The sequence below is a fragment of the Hylobates moloch genome, unplaced genomic scaffold (assembly GCF_009828535.3).
Source record: "Hylobates moloch isolate HMO894 unplaced genomic scaffold, HMol_V3 SCAFFOLD_13, whole genome shotgun sequence".
NCBI classification, from domain to species: domain Eukaryota; kingdom Metazoa; phylum Chordata; class Mammalia; order Primates; family Hylobatidae; genus Hylobates; species Hylobates moloch.
Genome location: NW_026652288.1, coordinates 81,944,566 through 81,972,152, shown reverse-complemented (window position 1 = coordinate 81,972,152; position 27,587 = coordinate 81,944,566). Strand labels below are relative to the sequence as shown.

General features: G+C 39.7%; 1 protein-coding gene across 1 annotated transcript in view; it reads right to left on the bottom strand.

The window, feature by feature from the left end:
• FNDC3B (fibronectin type III domain containing 3B) overlaps positions 1 to 27,587 on the bottom strand; it is a 178,920-nt gene that overhangs the window by 27,111 nt on the left and 124,222 nt on the right. Inside the window, exons 19-20 of the mRNA XM_032174003.2 lie at positions 24,598 to 24,878; positions 14,860 to 15,072 (exon numbers count right to left, since the gene is read on the bottom strand). Of these exons, the coding sequence (XP_032029894.1) occupies positions 14,860 to 15,072; positions 24,598 to 24,878 (494 nt within the window). The remainder of the gene's footprint in view (positions 1 to 14,859; positions 15,073 to 24,597; positions 24,879 to 27,587) is intronic.

The following is a 27,587-nucleotide window of genomic DNA, read 5'->3' as shown; positions in this document are numbered from 1 at the left end:
GCAATGAAGTTAATGTTAACAGGACACCTGAGAAATAAGATGTCCTCTTTAGCCAAATTTTGCAAATAACTGAGGTTTGGCCAGAAATGCTTTTAATTTTAACTTTTATCGATCTTACCAAGAGCTTTCAAAGCCCTATTCCTCAACTGCTAAGGAGACATTTACGATTATGGATCATTGAGAACACATGTAAAAAGAAAAAAAAAATGCTGTGTTCAGAATCATCCATCAGGTTCATCAAAATCACAGACAAACAGCACAGGTGGGCTGGACAGTTTGGACTGGCAGCTTTTGGCTCCTTCCCCCATCGGATCCAGGACTATTTTACACTTCTCTGCTAATTAAGATTCCCACGAAACGTTAAGCATAACAGGCACAAAGATAAACAAACAAGACCTTATGTTTTAGGTGTTTTCCCCCAGGGTCTTGAAAACAATGTTTTCACAATAAAAACATATTTGAGAACTACAGTATGCTGTCATCTTTTTAAAAAATATAGTTTAACTGTAAAATTTTGGAAATAATATAACTTCCCATAAGTCATCCAGGATCTTTAGTAGATTCAGTATTTGAATCTTGGTGGTCCAGTGGACACTCTGAGAACCACTACATAAGTTAATCCAATCACAATGCCTGGTTCCTAGACAGACAGGCCAATGGATTCTACATTTCCAGGGCTTTGTCACAGCATCTGAGGACAATCCACTGTATTCAGCTACTGGAAGTCAGCCACTAACAAAATAATAATCCAAAATGTCTGACTCTTGGGCCAATTTGGCCTAGGGGTAAGCGGAATTTATGTATTCATTTAGCAAACATTTCTTGAACATCTGCTGTGTGCTAGGCTCTGTGGATTTGAAAGATGAATAAGACCTAATCCCTGTGCGTTAGCTGGTCCTGAGTGTGGGCAAGGTTTTGTGAAGCAGAGCAGCAGCTTTTCCATGTGCTGGAGAACAGTCCCTCTGGATGGATGAATGGATGGAAAAATGAAGACATACAGATCTAAAACATTTTCTTTTCTTTTTTTTTTTTTTTAACAAAGCCTATCAGAGTCAATGCTTACTTTAAAATATCCACGTGTGTACTCATCAGCCTCTGCAATCAAGTTCCTGAGCCCTGGTCATTTCACCCATTTAGTGTTCTGTCTGCTTTGCTGTGTAAGGAAGTGCCTTTTATTAAAGGCTGAACATTTTTAATTTCAGGGAAAGCCAGAGTCCAGGCTGAAACCCACAAATACCATGGCAACCTATTTAGCACTCTTGACACATTACTACCCTAATGAAGACATCCTTGCTAATGCCAGAGACAAACAGCTATTTATTAACTCAGCCTAACCTAGTCTACAATCTCTAGCAGGAGTAATTGCCCTTAATTATATCACAAATTGAAGTCATGGTTTAAGAAGTGAAAGTGTTACATCTTCATTATAAATTTGCCATAAAGCTCAGTTTTTAAAAGAGTTTGGAGAGGACCACTAGGAACAGTATGCTTTCCTGCCATGCCACACTCTAAGGAGAGTATTTGTTTTGGAAAATAAGTTCAATATATATTTGGACCCAGACCCAATTATAATGTAAGCAATAGCACTCACAGTCACAAAGAAATTTACTGAAGCAAATTCATTACTCTAAGTTTGTAATCTAAACAGAACAGATAACATACGTATCAATTTTCAAACACATCAAAATCTTTTGTTTCCAGACTATTGTGTTCCTTTAACTTCTTGTTTTGCTCTTGTACTGGAGCATTTTATTAACTGTTTAAAATTGCATTCCAATTTATGAAAAACATAGTGGAAACAGCTGACAGTAATGAGAAATCTAAAATTTTATTTATGTCTGGAGACAGTGTTAATTAGAAATACAAAAATGACCCCATTTGTGTCTAGAAAAAAGTGGGAGTGACCTCGAAGACTCTGGAGGAGACATGACTGCAGAGGATTTCAGCTTTACAGTTCAATCACCTTATTTTCAGTGAAGGTGGGGTTAGGCAGCTCCAGGAGGCCACCTTGGAGCTGCAATTCCCCGTGGAGAGGAACTTGGGAACTGGCAGCCTGGTGCTCCCAGCAGAAGGGAGCTGAGGAGGGAAAGGGGTGGTTCTTTCTTCCTTCAGCCTTTTCTAGAATAAGCATGTGTTTCAGCAGTCCTCTAATGTAGCCCACTGTCTACTCTGGCAATAATAAATCATGATCTGCTCATTGCTCCGATCAAAGCCATCATTGCTTTGACTGGCCTGCCTTCCCCAAAAAAGGGCATGGGAAGAAATTATGAGAGGGGCATAGAGAAGAGCTCTTTTATTTTGTTCTCAGAATGTGTATGGAAATAGCCAAAATAGATGGTAACTAATTCCTATGTCATGTAATTAACCAGATATTGAGCCTTCAGGAGGGAAGGAGACGATGGGCATGACAGAGGCTCTTTCCTGGGTGAAACAAGTATAAGGTGGGAAAGGGAGACATAAGGAATCCTAAGAGCTTTGGGTGAAACAGCCCAAGGCAGGAAAGCATCAAGCGTCAATCAGGCCATCTAGAAACACTGATGTACCCTGTCCTTTTGGGGCCTGTGCCCTAAGATGAACACACAGGCCCAAGGTCAGAAGGGCTGAGCAATGACGCAAGATGATCATAGCTAATGCTTTCTGAAGACTTTCTCCAATCATCTCACTCTGAAGTGTGACCAAGAGCCACAGGGAGACATTAAAGACAGAAGTAACAAGTTGGCACATTATTAAAAAGCTGACACTTTCCTCACTTTAAAGGTTTTCCCTACCCTTTCGTCTTCTTAAGGAAATAAAAGAGGTAAGAATACAAAGAGAACTGCAAGAATGAAACCATGGCATGAAAGGGATGAGAAAGACTTGGTACCAATTTTTTATACTATGAAAATCATTTATCACAGTCATTTCCAATTTCATGTCATTTTACTCTCTACAACAAAAAAAATTCATTAAATACATAAGCAAATAGATTCTAGTTAAACTTCTTCTATACCCCCTAAAGATCTGGGTACTTGGTAGGCTCTCAGTAAATGCAATTTCTGAGACTGGAATTGGCTCTGTAGACTATGAAACACCAGCAAGTAGTTTAGTCTCTTCATGCCTCAGTTTTCTCATCTGTACAATCAGTGAAATGATGGAATCAACCTCAGAGATATTGTGAGGTTGAAATGGGTTAATAAAAGAAAAGTGCTGGCCAGGTGCAGTGGCTCACGCCTGTAACTCTAACACTTTGGGAGGCCGAGGCGGGTGGATCACAAGGTCAGGATTTCGAGACCAGCCTGGCCAGCATGGTGAAACCCCATCTCTACTAAAAACACAAAAATTAGCCAGGCGTGGTGGTGCGTGCCTGTAGTCCCAGCTACTCAGCAGGCTGAGGCAGGAGAATCGCTTGAACCCAGTGGGCAGAGGTTGCAGTGAGCCAAGATTGCCACTGTACTCCGGCCTGGGTGACACAGCGAGACTCTGCCTCAAAAAAATAAAAAAAATAAATAAATAAAATCAAAGTGCTTAGGCTAATCCTGATATATAACAACTCAATATGTGTTAGTTATAATCATCTTAATGCTGTGAAGACAGAATTTTTAGAAAGAATTCCCCGTGTGTTCTGAGAGACCACGTACATCACTGTCTGCTAACACAGAAGTTATTTTTTCTGGGTGGAAAGTCAGCCGCATGGTAAGAGGCAACCCTGCAGAGCAGGCTGCCACGGTGGCCTCAGACATGAGCTGTGGGACTACATCTGTGAGGCTGTTTACTCTCCTTCAGGCAGGTCCTGCCAATGAAGTACAGGCAGAGACACTTCCTCGGAACACACTGGTGAGGTCTGAATTTGACGGCTCACATAAAAGCCCCAAGCTCTGACACAGCAGGCCTCAGATAACTGTTGATCCTAAATTTCTTTCTGGTAAACCCTAGCATGAAATGTACATGCTGACAATAACGTCTGGTTCCCCTTGCTCCTCCAATATCAGACAATAAAGACCTACCAAAACACAACAAAAAGCACATATGCCAATACAAGAATAATACAATTCCTCTTTCATCCCAGTTCTATAATTATTTCTCATCATTCCAGAAGGCAAAAGAAGAGAGAATCTTCCTTCTTCAGGGCCAATGATTTATGGCCATTTGTATGGTGCTCTTTCTAGGAAGCTCTGTAGGTTAACACCCCTGTGGCTAGAACCACTCAGGGAGAGATTACAAATATTCACCAAATATTTGTTTTACAAAGACTAAGTTAATTTTTTTCTTGCTCCTATATCTTTTTTAAAAGACCAAGTGAATTTCAAAATTCATTAGTAAGTAAGCCAGAGGACTTTTGTGATGGAACTAAATATACCAAGCATCCCAAGACACAATGATTGAAGACTACACATTTTAAATGCAGATAGGGATTCCGAAGAGCAAGGCTTTGCCATGAAGAGAACAGCATCTGTTGAACTTTCCTAGTCCTCTTCCTCTTATATGTAGAATGACCAGGGTCAGTGCTTAGATTCCACCTGCTTATGCACCACAGGCCCTAGGACATCACAGCACGGCCAGGAGACAACAGAAGGGTCCTGCCGTCTTGAAGGTGCTGATCACTACTATTAATACTTCGGTGTGCGTTGCTTCAACCCTGGGGAACGGAGGAGATCCCTGGAGTAGGAAGAAATCAGCTGGAAATGGGAGGACCTAAAGCAGCAGGAAATGGTGAAAAACTCTCACTAAGCCCTCAATACCTTGGTTTCTAACAGCGAGTGGGGCTCAGGAAACAGGGATGCACTCCACGAGGAGTCGCACCTGCTTAACCCCGGGCTGCTCCCCTGCCCTAGGCTGCTGAGAAGGACTGGACCATCTTTCACTCCCCTCCGTAACTCCGACACTGTCGGTGGAGGAGGTGGAGCACAGGGACTTGGACCCAGGAAGACCTGTGCTCTAACCAGCTCTGCGCTTTACTGTCACATCATTCACCCCTGCGAAGTGTCAGTTCCTCCCATTTGTAAAATGGGCACAGCATCTACCTCATAGATGTTTTAAGAGTCAATGCAATATTTATGTGGGTAAAACCTTAGCACTGAGCCCAGGACTCAGTAAGAGCCTGGCATATGGCATTATCCAACGGCCCCAAACTCTGCACCAGGAAGGCCACAAGTCACCTTTTAGGGATCTGAATTATACCCTGAGGACCTCTGGCTCCCAGTTCCTGCTATACAGGCCTCTCCCCAGGTTACTGGGATCATTCACAACTTTTGACCCAGCAGGAACATGTCAATCTAAATTTGTGATGTTCTGTTACAGCCTATGCCAGACATTTAGCTCTCCCCAACATAAATCACTCATCTAATTTCGTGGCCAAGGAGTACAAATAAAATGTTCACTTTGTTATTTTCATGACATGGGCACTCTTGCTGACAAAAGCAACAAGGAATAATGTATATATAGTGGTTCCTGGAACATACCATATGCTCAATAAAGTCACTGAGTCATTTTAGTATGAGTTCAGGCTGAGGCATATGTAGCTACAGGCAACCCTTATGGTACCACAGGAGCCCCAGCCCACGCTGGCAATATCTCTGAGGGGTCTTCTACTCCACCTCCATCCCCTGCTGCCTGTGCCCATGAAGCTTCAGAGGCATCAGCCCCATGACCCAGGCTCCTGTGAGGACCAAGAAGAGGACAAGCACAGTAACACCTGCGGGGCTCCACTGTGCAGGGAGTTCGGATACAACACACTGGGTGATGATATAAGCTCTGCAGTAAGCTGGCCTGGGTCTGAGTTCAGACTCAATAGTCTGGTAATGGTGCATTCTATAATCAGGTAAGTTGTTTCCTCCTCTGTAAAGTGGGTACGATAAGAGTAACTACCTTGTAGCATTATTGAGAGAATTAAAAGGGATGATGAAGGAAAACCCACTAGACAATGCCTAGCACTTATTAAATGTTCCATAAATACTACTGTTTTTAATACTATGTAAATATTATTGTTTCTAACACGAGTATTATTAACAAAGCACCAATGCTCATGAGTCTGTTTTACAAGGTTGGAAAAGCTGAAGGAGTCCTCAGAATGGCATCCCTCTCACTTTCATTCCATGAGGTTTTCTTGAGTTGGAGAGAAGAGTTGGGCATGTGACCAAGATCACCGTGTCCTGGTGAGTCCAGGCTAAGAACTGTTGCTGCAAACACCAAGATGGGGCAATGCACCCAATCTAGGCACTGCCCATAGCGTCGGGCATTTTTACTTAGAAGAAAGATGGGGAGAAATGCTCTCCTACACTAAGAATATTTACTTGGAAAGGGGAAATAAACTGGTTAGAAGGTTGGGTGGGTCATTAAAAGTTTACAATCTAAATGAATTCTTGATGGCTGTGCCTATAACTTGTTTGAGCTTTGACTGTAATATCTTCTTGAAACAAGACACTCAGATGGCAATAAGCATGCATGAGTTTTAATGTTGGTGATTTACCAATGATTAATGGCATTATATTAGGTATCATAAGTAAACTAGAGATGATTTAAAGTATACAGGAGGATGTGCGTAGGTTATATGCAAATACTATGCCATTTTATATAAGGGACTGGAGCTCCCAGGGATTTGTGGGGAGGCAGGGGTGAGAATGTTGCCCTGAAACCAATCACCCATAGATAATGAGGAAACAACTCTGTGTGATACTATAATGGTGGAAACACGTCATCATACATTTGTCCAAATCCATACAGTGAACAACACCAAGAGTAAACCCTAATGTAAATTATGGAATTTGGGTAATAATGATGTGCCAATGCTGTCCATCAGCTGTAACAAATGTCCCACTGTGGTGGATGATGCTGATAATAGAAAAGGCTGTGCATGTGTTGGGGTAGGTGGATAAGGGGTATCTTTGTACCTTCAGCTTCGTTTTGCTGTGAACCTAAAACTGCTCCAAAAAAATAAAGATATTTAAAAATGAAAAACAAAGTTCTACGTGTCTATGAATACCGAATGACTCTGCTTATTTTATTCTGCTTGCCGGTCAGAGTACTCCATGGCGGGACAGAGCAAGGTTTCAAGAGCAAAAAGACATACACAGACCTTAGCCAGAATGCAGAGATTATTACCTTCACTGTAAACTTGAACAAGTCACATAACTCTCTACAGCTCAACTGCCAGACAACAGCTGTCTTGTTCACTTGGCAGGAACTTTTATGAGATCAAAGTAAATTCTATGACTCCTTATTGAATATGCACTAGAAAGGCAAACAACAGATTCTGGGCATTTTCCAGAAATTCTTGGGGAAGGCTATACTTTTAATTTCAGTATTTTAGGCTTTAACATTGTGAAAGTTGACTTTTTGCACTCAAGTGCAACTGAAGGAAGAAGTTCCATCATGTTACATCTTTAAATGTTCCTTTATTTTAAATCACTATAGGGGGAAATGTAATATACATGAAGAATTTAGCTTTAGAATGTTTCCTTAAAAGAGTTTGATTTTGAAAAAAACATCCAAGAATGCTCTAACTGGCCTATAACTTAAATTTATGACGGAAAAGAAGAGATAATGCTAACGTTTCTACATTTACTACCTTGTTATCTTATAATCCCTAGGCCAACTACAGGCTCACAGCAACCCATTAATATTAACTCTTCAAAATGCTCTAACCTGCTGACCTAAAATAACCTGTAGTCTACTAAAGGCTGCAAATGGTACCTTTCAAAACATGTTTCACAATATCACAAATCAACAGCTCAGCAATATTCATTAAAAATGACATGTCTTTTTTTTTTTTTCTTAATTTCCCTGGGCTCCATGGATTGTGTGTATGTGTATGAATGAGAGAGAGGGAGAGAGAGAAAGAGAGAATTTCGTACGTTACTCAGGTGGCATTTGGGAACGAACGGTGCTCAAAATAGAAATGGATAGTATTCGCCCTCACTCCGCCAAGAACACGGAGTCCGACCATGTCTATGGAGAAGCAGATGGCATCATGTGGGGACACCTGAGGCAGGGAAGGTGCAATCCCTAAACTGATTTTGATGCTGGCAAGAGTCCCCGTTTACCGACTGAGCATGAACGTGCCAACAGCTATTGAGAAAAGAGGTTAATTTCCTAACCCTCTGTCCCTGGCTGTACATGGACCTTTTTTGGCTTGTGAGTGATCAGGCTGTAATACTGTTTAATTAATGGGTGGAATTTTTTTATGCTCCTTTTCTAAGAGATAAAATTTCACTATACCTACTGATGGTAGAAATTCTTTACAAAGAATAAAGGAAAAAAACAAAAAACAAATCTTTTTTTGGGTATACTTTAGACATTAATATATTAAAATGGAGATTTATTTATATTTCAAAAAAGGATGACTAGAATTTCTAAAGACCACCTGAAAAGCTTGCAATTTCCCACTTTCCTACTTTGCTTTCAAGTACATGCAGTGAAATCTTCAAGGATACTCTTCCCAGAGTTTTCCAAATTTCTATTTGCCTACTAATGTTTTAGTGGCCTTGTCTCAACCTGAAAAAAATGCTATCTAATTCCACTCTGTTATTTTTGTTTTTGGTAAATGAGAGGTAAAACTGTAATCTGACTTCTATTTCTGGTCCAGTTAAGATCTCAAATAGTTCATATGCCACCTCTCACCTCTGTCTGGATATTTTAGCCTAAGATTGACTAAGCTACTCTGTTTCAAAGTCTAAATTGTTATGCTCCTTTTCTAAGAAATAAAAATGTTACTTTTTTTTTTTTTTTGAGATGGAGTCTTGCTCTGTCGCCTAGGCTGGAGTACAGTGGCGTGATCTCTGCTCACTGCAACCTCTGCCTCCAAGGTTCAAGCAATTCTCCTGCCTCAGGCTCCCGAGTAGCTGGGACTATAGGCATCTGCCACCATGCTCGGCTAATTTTTGTATTTTTAGTAGAGACGGGTTTTCGCCATGTTGGCCAGGCTGGTCTTGAACTCCTAACCTCAGGTGACCCACCTGCCTCGGCCTTCCAAAGTGTTGGGATTACAGGCATGAGCCACCGCATCTGGCCAAAAATGTTTCTAAAATCTTTTTTTCCCCAACAATTAAGGACTGAAGACAGCTACCATTATTTGCATTTTGTAGTAGGGGAAATTAAGGCAAAAAGAAGTGAAAGGATATGCCTCTAGTCACCTAGAAACCCAGCAACAGATCTGAGATTTCAGCAGAGATTTGATACCCATGTCGAGAATCATGATAGCTGCTGATGGATATAATACGAAACTGTCATTTATCAAACAATGATGATTATATGGATCGGGGACTAGTCAGAGAAGCACTGGAAACAAATCCTGAGGGTTTCTTAAGGGCCTGGCCCTGAGCTGGCTGCCTCACGTCTATTTAATTTAATTCAGCAACATGGTCTGACAAACGTAAGCAGGAGTTTGTTCTGTAATAGGAATAAGCTGAGAAAGCTCACACCTCCTCAGTGCCCATATATTCCAGACTTTTTTTTTTTTTTTTTTTTTAGAGTCTCGGTCTCACTCTGTTGCCCAAGCTGGAGTGCAGTGGTGCGATCACAGCTCACTGCAACCTCAAACTCCTAGGTTCAAGGGATCCTCCCACTTCAGCCTCCGGAGTAGCTGGCACCTAGTGTGTGCTTCCATGCCTGGCTAAGTTTTTAAAAATTGTTTTAGAGAAAGGGTCTCACTATGCTGCTCAGTTTCCCAACCATTTTTATTAGTTGCCTAGTGTGTATTCTTTCAGGGTTTCTATATGCAGATTCTTTCTGTCCCTCTCTAATAGCCAACAGGCAGGCTCCCTGTAAACATGACAAAGCCACTCCAATTTTGCTGGCCAAAAGGAAAAGCGTCCTGGGCAAAAGGGCTGAGTTAATGGAGAGCAAGTGGTAATTATCTGCTCTATTAGATCCCTCTTCCTCCAGCCCAATTTCATGGGAGCCTTGGTTTAAAAAACACTGGCTGTCTGACTAAACCTCAACAACAGATTAACCATAAATGCATTCCTGGAATTTACATTCTTCCCGCCTCAGTGCTGTGTAAAATTATCAGGGAACATAGACCCACAAGGGTCAGGACAGGGAGCAGCATCAACTCCGATTCTGTTAGGGCAGCATAACATTTCATTTAACACAGATAAACGCATCTTCAAAGTCATCGGCACCGTGCTACAATCTTAAAATGCACAAGCTGATCCTGTTATTCTAGTGCCTGTATGAGGTTAATGCAGCTTTATGGAAATGTTTACTTTGGAGATGTATTTTTCTTGTATAACACGGGAACCAAAGACTTTCATATCTTCTGTGCTGGATCTGTTAAGAATAACAGACTTAATCACTCTAAGGCCAAACTAATTCAATTTTTGTTTTGCTGTCTGCTGTCTGTTGTACTGTCTGCTTATTGTTTAATGTTAATTTATCTCCCTCAGCAAGATAAGCCCTCATAGATAGTCCACATACCTCATAAGGCCCAGCACATAGTAGTAATTCAAGAAAAAAAAAATCGATGATTGAATGACCATAATCTTATCATTGAAATGAACTTAGTTCTATAAATATGAAGCACTGCTTTAAGGCTTGCTTCCTGCATAAATATGGACTGGGAATCTTCAGTATCATGAGCCAGAATAAATGGGAAACAAATGTCCTATCCCAGGGGGTAGAATCCTTTCAACGTAGCAAGTCCAGGTGATCTAGATGAATTCTAGGTTGATTTGCCTTGAGCCAAGGGTTTGGGCAAGATGCTCTTTGGGATCCCTTTTATTTACATGAAACATGTCCAAACTTAAGGGGAAAGAAAGCACCAGGTCTGAAAATAACAAAATAGAGACAGTTACTTGGAGAAAGCTCAGGGCACCTTTCTGTACTTTGGAGGTTTTGCCTGTAATTTCCATCCTATCCCAAGTCTTCACCACTAGTCTCCATCCTAACGCTTCCCAGGCATGAGGTTACAAGACTGGCAGCCTTTTAAGACTCACTCAACCTGTCATCTTTTCTAAGAAGTGTTCATTTGATTTTAAGCTTACCTTAGATGCCATTCTTCATTTTTCCCTCTATACCTTGTACATGTGTCAATCTTTAGGCCTTCCACATCATAATTTGCTTTAAAGCATCTGTGTCCTATCATTACTCACCAGACTGTGAGCTCCTTAAGGGCAGGGATCTTAGTCATCTTTGTCCATCTAATACTTAAGCAGTGCCTCTATTTGACGTATAAAACTCCAATAATTGTAAGTTGAAATCAATTCAACTTATCAGAAACAATGTATTTTTTTTTTCACCTAAATGGTAGAAGGCTTTGGTACAAACGCTACTTTCTAGAAAATATTTCCCTTTTTACTCAAGAACTAAATAATGTAGACAAAGCTCTCAATGCTTAGCGCTCTGTCGGCATGCAATAAATCCAAGTTTCCTGGGAGGGAGGCTGTAAAAACAACAACAATAACAAAACAACAACAATAAAAACATAAGTATCCTTTAGAATGTTAAAAACACTTTTGGCTGAACATTGCATTTGTAAATCTCTTGGTCATTTCAAATTTTCTGAGAGGTATATAAATAAACATCATGAATCAGTGCATCATAGTTGCAGAACCTGAGGGGTTTTTGGACATTAAGTAGTTACTCTTAAGGGAAGTTAGTATTTTTCTTATTTTCTTATGAATAGCAGAAGCTACAAATAAGAAGGAAAAGAGGCAACATGCCCCAATCATTTACAAGGGACACCTTTTCATAAAGGATTTAATTCACAAATACTCTACAAAGATTTGTTGCCTTAAGGTGAAAAGGTGAAAGGATATCAGAGATCGTCTTCTAGTTTAACCCCTTTATTTAATGAAAAAGGAAATTCGGAGAGCAATAGTTTAGTGGCTAAAATCGACTCAACTCTTTAATATGATAATTATGAAGCACAGATATATTAATTTTCATTTTTCTTCCATTACAAAATATACTTAAGTGTTAAGAAGAACACTTAAACAGCTGGCTAGGACTCCCATGCAACTCAGACATCAGCAGCTTTCTTTTCAAAGGCCCACAATGCCTGTTTATAAAGTGTTCATGGTAACACTTTAAGGCTGTTTCCTTCATAAATATGGACTGGGACTCTTCAGTATCGTAAGCCAGAATACATGGGAAACAAATGTCCTATTCTGGGGGAAAATCCTTTCAACATAGCAAGTCCAGGTGATCTAGATGAATTTTAGGTTGAGTTGTCTTGAGTCAAGGGTTCACACAAAACGCTTTTTGGGGTGCCTTTTATTTACATGAAATACGCTCAAACTTAAGGGGAAAAAATATCTTGGAGAGCCTGCAGGTAAGAAAGTAAGAAAGGTAAGAAAGTAAAGTAAAATAACAATTAAGCCTATCTATGATTCTTGCCTTGGCCACAAGCGGCATATATCATTATTTTGGCCACCTGCATAAGAAATTACTGGTGGGTAATGAAACTGACACATGCACTAAAGAGTATGTGCTTTACAACTAGAAGCTCCTCTAGCAACAAGTTCAATGAAAAAGACAGCTGCCCCTTCGGAGGAAGACACTGCAGAAGACAGGTCCTAAAGAACTTTGAGGAGACTAGATTGACAAAGGCTATGCTAATAATAAGTATTAAGATGTATCCAACTCAAATTGTTTCTCCTTGATACCCATGTGCCAAGATCCAAAGTTAAAGGCTTGAATTCAAAAGGCCACTCACTACAAGAGTTCAGTTTCAAGACACTGAGGAAGGTCATCTTCAAACTAAAATTAGCCTGTTTTCATTCTATTAAATCTCAGGAAAATTATTCACAAATAGAATAAGAATTTATTATGCTCTATATTCCCATCATTTTAATAACTTTCTGAGAGCATTGACAAATCTAATTTAAAATGATAAATTTGGACTCTAGCTCCTATAATTAAGAAAAATACTGTTCCTAATGTGAAGTTTTCTTAAATTGCCATTTAAATTTAGGCAAGTCATTTATTTGATTAGGCAAAAGCCTTGGGCTTTTTGAGGGGGGAAGAAACAACATGTATTGATTACTAGATTCTGCACTGTTTTTTGTCTGGCATATTTAAATGCCTCATGCCAGCAAACTCACTTGGAAAAGTGCTTGGGGAGCTTTTGTTCTGTGCCCAGGAGCCACCGTGTCATGGAAAACCTTGGATCAGACTACACATTTGTATAGTTCTCCCTGTGAGGCACTAGTGGGCTGCTGCCCCACACAGGGCAGGATTGCAGCAAGAGGGGGTGCCCTTCTTGGGACACAGCCTTCACTCCCATATTTCTAAGACAGCAGTGGAGGCAGGGCACGGGGAACTGGGAGGCACTGGCCTTTATCCCAACTCAGCTAGCTACCACTTTCAACAACTTTTCTGTGCTTCACTTTTTTCTGAAACAGTACAACTAGAAGCTATTTTCTAAGGATTTACCACCAATGGAAGCCACAGGCCTGGGAAAAAATGAAAAGACATTTAAAAATTTCCCCCAATGCTAGTTTTTTATACATGGATTGTGATTTCTGTCAGTTCACAATTGCTGTTCTTGCCAGCCCTCTCCTGTTGAGTCGTCCCCGGCCAGTAAAATAATAAGCCCATGAGAACACACCCGAAGGCACATATAGCACGGTAAGATGAATGATCTTGTGTATCACTGAATATGAATTTCACCTTTCATGAACCTATCAAAAGAAGCTTTACCTTCTCTGTGTTCTCTTCACTAGAACTAATTTCCAAGAGGAAAATCACTTTTCATTCTGTCATAAAAATTACCAGGTTTGCCAGGTCCTCCAAAGTCAAGCTCAAATGTCACCTCGTTCAAGAAATCTTTCCTGATTTTTTTAAACCAGATGGTCTCTGCCTCCTTCAAACTTCCAAAGCACTTTTTCCCTCTAACACTAATGTTCTATGGCCATTTTAAAAATTGATATTTTACTCCTAGAGGTAGGGTCTTATGTGATTTCTAATCTCGGTCTCCACTGAAGGCCCACAGGGCTCCACTGTACCGAAATCCATCAAAGTGCTTGACTGCAGAGTAGGGGGTGGAGACTGGGACAGGGTTTTCTGTGTAACTAGAAAGGGTTCCACATGTGAAGGAACAGAATAGTATCATGCATAAAAGGAAACAACAGAAATGCTTCTATACCGACACTGGTTTTGTGTGTCAGCAGGTAAGCAGGGAAGTAGCAGCATTTTGGTTGTCTTGGTTTTATGGTGATCTCCCATTCCCTTTACCTGATTCTCTGATTAGGACTATGGCAACAGAACATTCTGTCACCATTAACTTTTGCTTGACATTGGATTATTTCTAAATACAGTTTGGCTGTCTTCTGATCGGACATTTTCAGAGGAAATGAAGTTAGGTTAAACAAATACTACGTGAAAGGCCACATTTGATTTCGACAGCCAAGAGTGTTTCCTGGGTATGGACTCTTATGAAGAATCTCCTATTTGCTCTGGTTAATTTGATATTGCATTGCCCATAGTTACAGAGTACAATCCCCATCTGTACATCACCCACAGCTATTTCACATTGGTAAACATGTTTGTCCTGATGGTTACTGAATATTTAAATAGGTAACATCTCTTCCTGGGTCTTATTTCCCTCTGCACTCATGACTAATATAATGCTATTACATAGTGTGAACTTGAATTTGACAATTTTCTTTAGATAATTTCTCTCCATTGTCTGGCTTGATGAAAGGAAAAGAAAAGTGCATATTATGCTATGTAGGGAAATCAGGATCTTTAGAATGTTTAGAAATTCCAAATGGAGAATAATGGGAACAACTCTGGGTATAAAATGCAGGGCTCAAGTCAAAGGAAGCCTCTGAACAAGAAGGAAGAGGGTCTTAGTGCAAGCAAATAAAAACGTATAATTGAGATTTCATCCCGCAAGCCAAAGCTGCAGAAGCTTCAGGAGCATCCTCACCCCCACCTCACCTCTTGTTTCTGTCCTCCAGCTGTAGTGTGTACACCATGTCATCAGCAGCATGTGTCTTGGAGTTACTGTCTCCCCATTTTAGCTTCAGGCTCTGAGGACCAGCAGCAGCACATTCTAGCCTAGGAGGCAAGGGTGGTAATGGCCGAGTTTTTGCTTTAATGAACTGACTAAATGGTCCAGCTCCAATTTCATTTATAGCCTGAATTCTGATCCTAGAGAAAGGAAAAAAAAAAAAAGATACGGACAATGCAGGTTAAAGCAGCAGCAATTCTTCATTCAAAATAAACATTGAGCGTAGTATTTATTACTTGTCCCTAAAGCAATAACATAGAATGAAGAAAAACAAGTTAAAGTAACTCAAGACAAATAGAAGCACAGGGTTATTCAGTGGACAGACTATAGTCTCCATTTAAAAAAATAATAGCAAAAAAGCATGGTAGAAAGATATCTCTTAGTTCTTTAATTTAAAAAAAATAGGTTTGTTGTCTCAGGGAAGATATCCTAAAGGTACGCTTTTATATTTTGTCCTAGTTACCCTTTAGCTACCTCATAGTCAGTTTTGGAAGTAGATGAGCTATCAAGAGTAAACTAAATGCGGGAACAAATGAGTCTCCTTCAGAGTCAAAAACAAAGGACAACTCATCAACAGGACATTTCATGTCTCCCTTTTGCCAGCCTCATCCAACAATCTCTGCAAGTCTTTATCTAGAGCTAAGTATGCAGGTATTGTTAGTAACGGGATGGCGTCCAGATGTGCAAAAATCTTAGCTGGATGTTTGCTATGTGCAACAGAGTTATGGATAAGAAAGATATTACCTTAGTCATCCATGAATTTAAAATCGAAGAGTTAAAATGTATATATAAAATGTTATTTTAGGCCAGGCGCAGTGGCTCACATCTGTAATTCCAGCGCTTTGAGAAGCCAAGGCAGGAGGAATGCCTGAGTCCAGGAGTTTGACACCAGTCTGGGCCACCTAGTGAGACTCCATTTCTACAAAAAAATAATTTAGTGGGCATAGTGGCACCTGCCTGTGGTCCCAGTACTTGGGAGGTTGTGGTGGGAGAATTGTTTGAGCAACACAAAATGAACTAAAAGAAAATTGGTACTGAGGAGTAGAGGGTTGCTATAAAGATACCTCAAAATGTGGAATTGGCTTTGGAAGTGGGTAATGGGCAGACACTGGAAGAGTCTGGAGGGCTCAGAAGAAGACAGGAAAGTCTGGAACTTCTTAGACACTGATTAAGCGGTCATGACCAAGGCACTGATGGAAATATGGGCAGTGAAGGCCATGCTGCGGAGGTCTCAGATGGAAATGAGGAACTTTTGGGAACTGAAGCAAAGAACTTGGCTGCATTGTTTCCATGTCCTAGGGCTTTGTGGAAGGCTGAACTTAAGAGTGATAACTTAGGGTATCTGGCAAAAGAAATTTCTAAGAGTAAAGTGTTCAAGAGGTGACCTGGTTGCTTCTAACAACCTATGATCAGATATGGGAGCAAAGGAATGACTTAAATTGGAACTTATAATTAAAAGGGAAGCAGAGAGTAACAATTTAGAAAATTTGCAGCCTGACCATGTGGTAGAAAAGGAAAGAGTACTTTCAGGAGAAGAATCAATGCAGTCTGTAGAGCAACCACTTGCTAGAGAGATTAGCAGGATTAAAAGGGAGCCTGGTACTAATATTCAAGATAATGGGAAAAAACCTTTAAAGGGCATTTCACAAATCTTGGAGACATGGCCCCTCTCCTCCAGAGGCCTAGGAGGACTGAATAATTAAAGGTTTATTTGAGGGCTCATTAGAAGCATATGCTGGCACCACACTTTTTGTACAGCCTACAGAACCAAAGGTTTTGTACAGCCTACAGTTTATTATAAGCCAAACAAATCTCTTTTCTTTATACATTAAAAAAAAAAGTGATGTGGAAAGGCAAAGGAACTAAAATAGCTAATGTAAAATTTAAAAATAAGAATAAAGTTTGAAGAATCACACTACCTGATTTTAGGACTTAGTATAAAGCTACAGTAATCAAGAGAGTGTGGTACCAGTGAAGAGAAAAACACCTAGATCAATACAAGAGAATAGAGACTCCAGAAATAGACCTACACAAACGTGGCCAATTGACTTTTGACAAAAGTGCAAAAGCAACCCAATAGAGAAAAGATAGTCTTTTCAACAAATGGTGTTGGAATAATGGGATATCAATAGGAGGAAAATAAACCTCAGCTTCAACCTCACACCTTACACAAAACTTTGCTCAAAAGGGACCACAGATCTAACTGTAGAATATTAAACTTTTAAGAAGAAAACACAGAAGAAAATCTACTACCTAGAATTAAGTAAAGAGTTTTTGGATATGACATGAAAAGCATGATCTTACATAAAAGAAAAAAATAAAAAACTGGATTTCACCAAAATTTGAAACTTTTGCACTGCTAAGAGAATTAAAACAACTAGAGACTGGAAGAATGTATGTGCCAATATTACATCTGACAAATGATTTGTATCCAGAATGTATAATGACCTCCCAAAACTCAGTTAAGGAAATAATCCATTAAAAATGGGCGGAAGAATAGAATAGACACTGCACCAAAGAGGAAATACAGATGGCAAATAAGGACACAAAAACATGTTTGACATCATTAGCCATTAGAAAAATGCAAACTAAATTTGCAATGTAATACCATTATGTTAAAAAAGTGCTGGCAGGGATAAGGTACAACTGGAACTCTCCTGTTTTGCTAGTGATAATGAAAACGGGCATCGCCACATAGGAAAACAGTTGCCTTTTAAATATATGCTTATTACATGACCCAGCAATCCCAATCCCAGGTATTTACTCTAGAAAAATTAATATTTATGTTCACACAAAAACCTGCACACAAATGTTTACAGCAGCTCTACTTATAATCACCTAAAACTAGATAAATATCTGCCTCATAGTTTGGAATGTAGTAAACACTCATCTCTGATAAAGTGGAGCAAAAACTCCATTACAAAGGGCCTTACTTTTCCCAGATTCTATTACACTGGGGCTGCATCAAGTCTTTTGTAGATAAAGCAACGTAAGTCTCTCGATATAACACTGAAAGACTAAAACTCTTCCTTGCCTCCCACATGAGTCTTATCGGATTGCTTTATGGTATTAATAGAAGAGTTTCTTTCTATGATTGGAATATAACATATTTTTCGGCAACTGGAAATGAAAAATCTTTTTAAAAAGGCAGTCATCATGATGGTAGAAATTACTACCCTCTTTCCCTTCTCAGGAAAAGGAAATTAAGCCGGACATTAAGTTTTAGTCTTTCTTCAACAGTGTAACACATTTCTTCACCTAAAAGGTTTATATTAAGGTCCTTCCAGTGTCCAAACCACCATTCCTTCCCTTTACTCTAGGTACAAACATTCCTAGATTCCAGAGGCCAAGATCCTTTCTGCCATCTGCTGGCTCACCTTGTATTCTAGGTGATCCTACCCTTTGCTCTGTGCCACCTGAATAGCTCTTAGCTATTTAATACACAAAATAAAATGAGGTAATGAGTTTCTTAAGATTGTTGTTCTATTCTATACTCGAGAAAAAAAATGCTAAGAGATTTAAATCACTTATAAGAATTTAAAAATAGTTTAGAAGATACAAGTATCAAGATATAAAAATAATTTAGATTTGATATTTGGCTTCTGTTGCAAATTCATTTATTTCCTGAAAGCCTCCCTAGTATTTTGGTAAGTACTAGGTTCTTTATATCTTTAGCTCTATGGTTCTCTAATCTTTCACTGAGTATTTCCTAGGCATATAATTCTAGCCTTAACACACACCACCACCGCTGCCGCCACCACCACCACCACCACCACCACCACCACCACCACCACCACCACCATCACCACGAAAACTGTGGTAGCATTTAACACTCTTTAGCAGTGTAGCTTCTTTGGGAATCCTGCTCATCAATTTGGAGACCTTGGGGAAATTATTGAACACTTTTAAGTAACAGCTTCCTTATCTATAAACTGGGGACAGTGACTTTTTTCTGCAATTACAAAGAAGATTACTTAACTAACATAAGGGATGTAAGAACCACTTTCCAATTTTTAATATTTTATACTCCACAGTAAAATCAGGAGGATTCAAGGCAGCCAAAAGCACTAGCAAACTTTCAAGTGTTAATTTTTGGAGTCATTATCCTGATGGCTTCTTTGAGAGTGTTACGCCTTCCCAACAGTGCCAGCACAGGGGCAGGTCTTCACTGCGGCTGCACTATTACACCACCTCACTTTATAACATGAGTAACTTGCTGATCCCACTTCCTCCAAGTAATGGCCAAGGACTCAGCAACAGCTGAAAGGATGGGCTTCTTTCTAGGCCATCCGCAGCAAGGTGAGAGTGAGACAAAGATCTCAGGAACTGAACAAAACAACAATGGCAACCATCACTATACACATTGAGGACTTGCTCTGTTCCAGAAAATGCACTGCAGAGTGGGAACTACTATTACATCTGCCTTTAGAGATGAGGAAACCAAAGTTAAATGCAGAGAGGTTAAATAACTTGATCTAAATGACAGAGTGACTACTAGGGGTTGAAAGCTAGGTTTGACATCTACAATATCATCTCTGATTTCTACGCTGACCCCATAAGGTAGGAGCTACTTTGTCTGTCCTACAACTGAAGAAACTGCAGCTCAGCTAGGTCATGTCAGACACATGTTAGATCCAGGTGTGAACAGAACTCCCTTTAGGTGCAAAGGCCTGTGTATCTGGCACACCATACTCTTATATCGTAACAGGGACCAAATATGGCTACAAATCCTACCAAATGACCATTTTTAATTCAAACCACACTTTCAGTTCAACAGTGACCGTCTGCCAAGGAAGCAGGCATTTAGAAGAGACAACAAGTTTACATCACTTTATTTAAACAGCGTCTGGCCCTGAAATCAACTACCTAGATTTTAAAATACTCAATTCAACCTATCCTACATTTTTACAAAAACACATTTTGTTTCAGCGAAAATACATGAACATTTACATGTACAGCTGATGCACTGAGCTAACATGAATTATTTCTAATGATGATGTAACATTCAAAATTGAAAAAAAAACTGAGGAATTGATAAAATAGAATGAGATGATGCCTTGTTGCATTCTGGGGAAAATATTAAGGCCTCTGAGCACAGGCGGCTGAGACAGCTGAATGAGGACTAAGGCAGTTACTGTTTGTTTTGGTTTAGGGTGAAAAACACAGTATGTGAAAATAATTTCCTAATTCCAGTGAGAGGTAACATTGGACTAATGGGCAAAACAAACATTAACCTGAGGAACCACTCCAAGAATTCACCTCAGAAAATAAAAATTGAATTTTAAGTTTTATTAATTAGAGTCTATCCAAAACCCAAACTTGAGAAGTTTTCTCTTTAGCTCAAGTAACACGCTAATCTTGAAACTTAGATAAAATCTGCAGGTCTCTTTGTTTTGTTTAATTTGCATTATGTCAGTTTAAAAAATCTTCAGCTCTGCAAATTAAGTACAAGGGAAGTAGCATTTTCCTTTCCAATTTGGAGAAGTGAGGTAATCCCAAGCAAATTCTTCTTGGCTAGGCTGATGTGAAAAATCTCTTCATGTTTCCAGGAGTCTGCAATATCCATCAATATACTAATATTATTTATTAAACAAATCAATCAAAGAACCACATTCTTTAAAAATTTTGATTAAAAATCCGCTATTAAAGGACCAAATTTTATATGCCAAATACATTCCTGCTTTAGAAGATCATAGCCTTCTACAATGCACTTTACATATATACATACACATAATCAAATTTCTACTACAAAATATATTAAAAGAAGAATGACTTTCAAAACAAACCATCCTTAGCTGGGAAGACTTCCCTCATCAGGACTGGCCATCCCAGAGCTCAGGATGTCGAGAGTGTGGGTGTGAGGGAGACTGAGAGGGCCTGCAGGTAAAGGGCTAGGATAGGAGAGGCCTGAGAAGCAAAAGATGGGCTGGCTTTTACAACACCCCTGCCCTAGATTATCATCTAATTAAGAAAAACATGAAAGAAGAGAATAATCATCAGAAAATGTCTGAAGTATGAAATAATAGCAAACGCCAAAAATCCCTTTTGGTGGGGAAAAGATAGGCTCAGAGTAAAGTTATTCATAGAATGCTTCCTGGAGGAGGAGTCGGAACTGGCCTCCCACCAAGCTCCTGCTCCTGAAAGCTCCTTTGACACCAATGCCATCATTCCAGCTCCAGGCACTGAGACTTGCTCTTCTCATACCCTTCTCTGGAGGCAAAAAAACCTTGAAGGATAAGGTTTCTACAGATAAGATCGCTACCTATAATCTGGTCACAACCTATCTTTGAGTTCATTTCTTCCCTACCAAACATTAACAACAGATTTTCTGATAATTTATTTACTATGTGTCAGGCCCCATACTAGGTACCTGACCTCTTATCAAAATACCCAACAACTCTGTTAAGTAGTGAAAATTATTATCCCCTTTTTATTGGTCAGGAAACTGAGGCACAGAGAGCTTAAATAACTTCCCAAAGTTTGCAGAGACAATAAATGAAGGATAGGACTGAAGTCAAGGCTGTCTGACTCCAGTCTGCTACCACTGAACCACTCAGAACTTGTCTCCTAGTAAAGCCCACCTCAGCTTGTTACGACAAAATGATTTATGATTCACTTCTTGGCAGCCTAACATAATGCTTACCATATAGTAAGGGCTCAATACATATTATTTTTAAGCATTTTTTACTTAGCAAAAGGAGTACAAATGAGTAAAACAAACAAATCTACTTTAAGTTTTGGTTGCCCGCCAGCTCAGTATGAGTCAGGCATATAATAAAGTTGTTTAAAAAAAAGTAATCTCAGGCAACTTCACTAACTGCTCAGTATGGAAAACAAGGAAGGCAATGGTCCTGGTCTGCTCTGAGCCAGCCAACCAGACCATTCCTGGAGGTCTGGGCACTGCATGTCAGCGAGGCCACCAAAAACCTGAAAACACTTAAAGAAGAGGATGGAGGCAGTTACAGAAAACCTATGCTAGTGAAGACAGCGTAAATGATGGTGGGATGGTTAAATAAGACATGGCTGACATTATAACATAATGATGTTTAGGCTCCCTCTGGGGCTAATTGCGGTCTACAGGTGTAGGGCTCAGACACCTGTATTTTGAGAAGGTTCTCCAGGCAACTCTTACATACACTGACATTTAAGAATCACTGCTCTAGGGCCAAGGTTTTCAAGTTTCATAAGCATCAAAATCTCCTGAAAGGCTAATTAAAGCACCAAGTGCTAGGCCCCATCCCTAGATTTTCTAGTTAAGTAGGTTTGGGGTGGAGCCTGATAATTTGCATTTTATCGAGTTCCCAGGTGATGCTAATGCTGTTGGTCCAGGGACCACACTTTGAGAATCACTGCTGTTGAGGAAGTTCTAAGGTCAGCAGTTGATTTTAGATATAGAGAGGTTTATCCACAAATAGAATGACTGCCTGGTGACTGGAAGCTAGAACCACTGCCCTGTCACTAAAGACGCTCAAGCCAAGGACTGGGAAGGGGTGATACCAGGTGATCCGATGACCCTCTTATCTTGCCAAATCTATGACTACTTGGCTGGAAGCGCACAAAGCAAAGTTAGGTTTTCATTTTTAATAATACTGTTTTCCTTCAAACTAAAGGACAAATTCAATTTCTAACTCAATTATAAACGTAAAGGAATGCCTTTAAAAGTAGTATTGTAATTCTAGTGAAATTTCTACAGAGTGTGTCAGCAAGCCAATGGGTAGTTTGCTATAATAGCACCCATGGAGAAATGACCGGTACACTGAAGAAGCTTTTTGGCATTAGTACATTTACTAGAGAGGTGTACAACCCTGTCCTGGCAACACAGAGAAAGAATAAGCTTGGTATGAGAACAATATGTAACTGCTGAAGGCTTAAAAAAAAAAAAAAAGAAAATCAAACAAAAGAAACAAGTCTTTTATCCAAGCTCCATGGTCTGCTTAAAATGTTTCATTCCACATGTTTTTATCTAGAACATCATTATCTGTTCATTTATATTTTAACCAATTTATAGGACAGAAAAAAGGTGAAATAAAAGTTGATTGGACCAAAATTATACCTTTGGTTCTTTGAAATACTCATTTTGTATTTCACTATAATTACTGCAATTGTTTTTGAAACATAAAACAACAAGACTGTGGGTTGACCAGAGTTCTATTAATACCATATAGTATACCCAGTTGTGTACTATAGAAGCTAAAATTCCTAAAGCTATAAACTGGTTGGTCTTAAGTATGAATTATTATTATTTTTTTTTATTATTTATATTACTTTATTGAAAAAATACTCATTTACTGATACGGGCATACCAATATCTTAGTTGTAAACATTAGCAAGCAAAAATATTAATTGAACTTGGTCCCTAATATTTAGTTTATGATTTCATGATATAAAATATAAAATGTACTATTATTAAATGATAAATACTGACTCATAAAATATAATTCAGATTTAGTGGACAATGGATTAAAATTGGAAACAATTTAAATATGATAATTCATATTTGAAATTTTTTTCTATTTCTATATAAACAGAAATGGGTATGTAAAATTGTCCTATATGTTAACCAGAAATAAACTACTATAGAATGATATTGAACATACTTTGAATTTTTAAGGTTTTGATTGATTTTCATTCATTTGGTAGCCTATTCATTATTTTGAAAAATCAGCCTCTACTTCAAAATGTAAAAGAAAAAGCAAGTATGAATTATTTTTACCTCAAGTATGTAAAGTCCAGTTCATAATTTATTGATTGGCCAGCAAAGACTGTCTAAAGTTTTTTTTTTTCCCCCCAAGATCAAACATTTGCCTTTTCTAAAGCTATTCAATTTCCATCTGTCTAAAATGGTATCTTCAAAGCTATCTTATAAGGAAAAGGTGGCATTTTCCCAATGTGAGTTTCTCTTCACATTCAGCTCAATATACTAGCCTTGGCATACTAATACTGAATTAAATTATTTATGCTGCATTCATAAAATACTTTTTAAATAGGGTCTTGAGGTTTTGCTATCCAAATCTAAGCTCACCTTTCCATAGTTCCTACACTACTAAACCATTTCATCTTCTCCATAACAGAACTATCCTCTGAGGTGCTTTCTGGTACGTGGAAGATATTTTTGATAATTTCAACGGTTACCTGGCATTTCCTTAGTAAACAATGATTCTCAACATGTGTTCCCTCAGTTGAACCCTTGAGCTCCAGATATTTTTTTAGAAGTCATTAAACAACTACAGGTTGTTTAATAAAAGTCAACATATCTCCAATGCCATCCTTTTAGAAATCTTAAAAGTTTTACCATCATTTAAGCCACCGTTAAGGTCAGCACAATTTCTGGAAGAAGCCAAATTCTTGGGCTAACATATTGCCAAAGCCCTTTTATAATTTCTGACTTGAATGTTCAGAGGACTGACTTGAGGATTTGAGTCCACTCTGGGGTAGAGACGGGTGCGGGTCAGAGTGGACACAAAACCGTCCAGTGAGTCCCTGAACCAGTGTGGCTTTTTCACAGGTCTTCTGGCCTGAGGGATCAAGGTGAGACAATATCCTGGACATCTGGGCTCTTAGAAACAGCTGGGAGATGACATTCACTTGGTCATTTTTCCCGAGTGGTTTACTTAGATCCCCAAGTGCTGATGTGCTGATGCAGATTTCTACTCCCCTGCACTCACCGGTAGGTGGTTTCTGGAAGGAGATCTTTCATAACATGCATGGTGGTGTTGCCCACAGTAATGCTAGTGTCTCCTAGATCAATGTTGTAAGCGAGGATTTCAGATCCGTTATTGCACGGCTCTTCCCAGTTCAGTACAAGGCACGCAGAAGGTGAATCAGGGTAGGCATCAAGGGGCTCCTCCTCCAGGACACAGAGAGTGGAGACGGGGTCAGGCGCAGACGCTGGCGTCTGGCAAAGGACAAGTTCACTGTACGGCCCTGCCCCTGCTTGATTGAGGGCCTACAAAACAGAAGAGCAAGACAAAGGCTGTATTACACCATTAGCACATTTTGATGTCTCTGAGTTAGCTGCCATTAAGTAAATCTAAAGTAGTACACATTTCCACACATGCAGGTAGAAATAAATCCTAGAAAATGTCTACTACCTGATGACCACCTTCCAAAGAATGCCAACCACATTTTTTCCATTATTAAAGCAAAATATGGCCACCATTGTTTCTTATGAAAAATAATTTAAAAATAATATTTTATATTTGCATGACCTATTTCAGTTTATACATCATCTTACACGATCTTCATAATAACCCCCCGTGGTAGATCTTAAATGGTAGGTATTCTTATCTGCCTTTTACAGAGATGGGAACTCAGAGTCAGATGATAACTTAGGCCTCAGATTTAGAGGCAAAGCTGGGACCGGAATCCAGTTCATCTGACTTTTAAGTCTAGAGCTGTCCTGGAATAGCAATAGGAAAAGGCATCTTCTATCTTCCATATGAATAATAAACTCATCCCTGAAGTCAATTGTCAGCGCTCATCTGACTTTACCCAAGAGAAACAGCTGACACCTTGATCACTCCCAGGTCTTTCAAATGCTTATTCATCACTAGGTCTCCAAGATGCCACACTTATTTCTCCTCCTACCTTACCTGCTGCTGCTTCTCAATCACCTTTCCTGCTTGCTACCATCATCCTGATCTCTCAACGCTGGTGAGTATCAGCCCTGAGTACTTAGGTACCTCCTCTTTTCTATCTCTACTCAAACTTTTGGAGATGTCATCTTGTCTCAAGGAGTAAATGCCACTGATAACCTACTCCCAAATTTGGATGTGCAGCCCAGACCCCTGCTTTGAATACCGGTCTAGGGTATCTGTATTCAACCACTGAGTATCTCCACTTGCATGTCCAACAGGCATCTCAAACTCAAATGTCCACACAGCTCCTCATCCCCATCCCATCCCTCCTTACAAAAACCTGACTGCATCTCCTGTGGTTTCCCTCATCCTTCAGAGCACTCAAGTCATAACTAAGTCATCCCTGGGCCGGGCGCGGTGGCTCACGCTTGTAATCCCAGCACTTTGGGAGGCCGAGGCGGGCGGATCACGAGGTCAGGAGATCGAGACCACGGTGAAACCCCGTCTCTACTAAAAATACAAAAAATTAGCCGGGCGTGGTGGCGGGCGCCTGTAGTCCCAGCTACTCAGAGAGGCTGAGGCAGGAGAATGGCGTGAACCCGGGAGGCGGAGCTTGCAGTGAGCCGAAATTGCGCCACTACACTCCAGCCTGGGCGACAGAGCGAGACTCCATCTCAAAAAAAAAAAAAAAAAAGGTATCCCTGGACACCTTTTTCCTCTCATACCCCTCTCCAGGCCATCAGCACATCCTGTATTACTCTAGTCCAACTACTCTTTCTCCCATCTGGTTATTCTAATGACCTCCTAGCTGGTATCTATGTTGGCCCTTACCCAATAGTCTAAATTCACAGTAATCAGGGTGATTCAGTGAAAATATGAATCAGGATTATCGAGATTTTTGGTTCAAATTCCTTCAGTGGGCTTCCATCTTATTCAGAATAAACTCTGAAGTTCTTACAAAACCCTACAGGACTATCTGATCTGCTGTTCACCACCATTCCCCTTCAAAAACCCATTAGCACTGTGACTTCATTGCCTGCTACTTTCCCCTTTACTGACTGCTCCAGCTACACTGTCTTCCCTGCTGCTCCACAGGGACACCAAGTTTGCTGCCTCCTCACGGCCTTTGCACTTGGCTGCTCCTCTTGTCCAGACAGCTTTTTCTCCAGACATCTGCACAGCTCGCTCAATCACCTTCATTTGAGAGAAGGTCTGTAGGTGCCACCTGTTCAGCGAGCCCTCTCTGAACACATTTCAACTTTGCAATCCTTCCCCTGCGGTCTTCCACATTTCCTATTTCCTTTCTTTGCTGTACTTTACACCATGACACTTATCACCGACATAGTATATAGTACTCCTCTGATTAGAATGCAAGTTACATGAGGGCAAAGTTGCCTGTCTGGCTCACTGTTGTATTTCTGGCAACTGTACTTGATATAGAGTATGTGTTCAATAAACGTTATCAAAAAGATTTTCTTTTTTACAAAGAGAAAAACATTTGGCAGCTTTCTTACAAAAGTGAATGTACTCTAAAACTTAGTTTTCATTTAGTTTACTGGACAGCTTATGAGGTCGAATTACAAAATTAAAGGAGTTTGAGTTTTTTTTGTTTTTTTTTTTTTTTTGAGACAGGGTCTGTCTCTGTCTGGAGTGCAGTGGCGCAATCTCAGCTCACTGCAACCTCTGCTTGCCAGGCTCAAGTGATCCTCCCACCTTAGCCTCCTGAGTAGCTGGAACCACAGGCACATACCACCACACCCAGCTAAGTTTGAGCTCTTAAATCAAGGTCTAAAACAAAACTTATAACTCCTTTGTTAATTTCAAAGAAGCAGGCTTAAAGCATTTATTTGCTATTAAATCACAGTTGAAACTCTATTGCAGTATTTTGTCATACCCATTTCTGTTTCATTACAATACCTCAATACCTCAACTCTCTTTTTGGAAAAGTTTTAACGTCACAAATTATTTTATGAGCATATATTTCGAGATTTTGGTACTGATATAAATATATCACAGGGGCAGAAAAATAGGATATCATGGAGCCCAATGTTTGTATCAACTAGGGCTTTGTATCACCA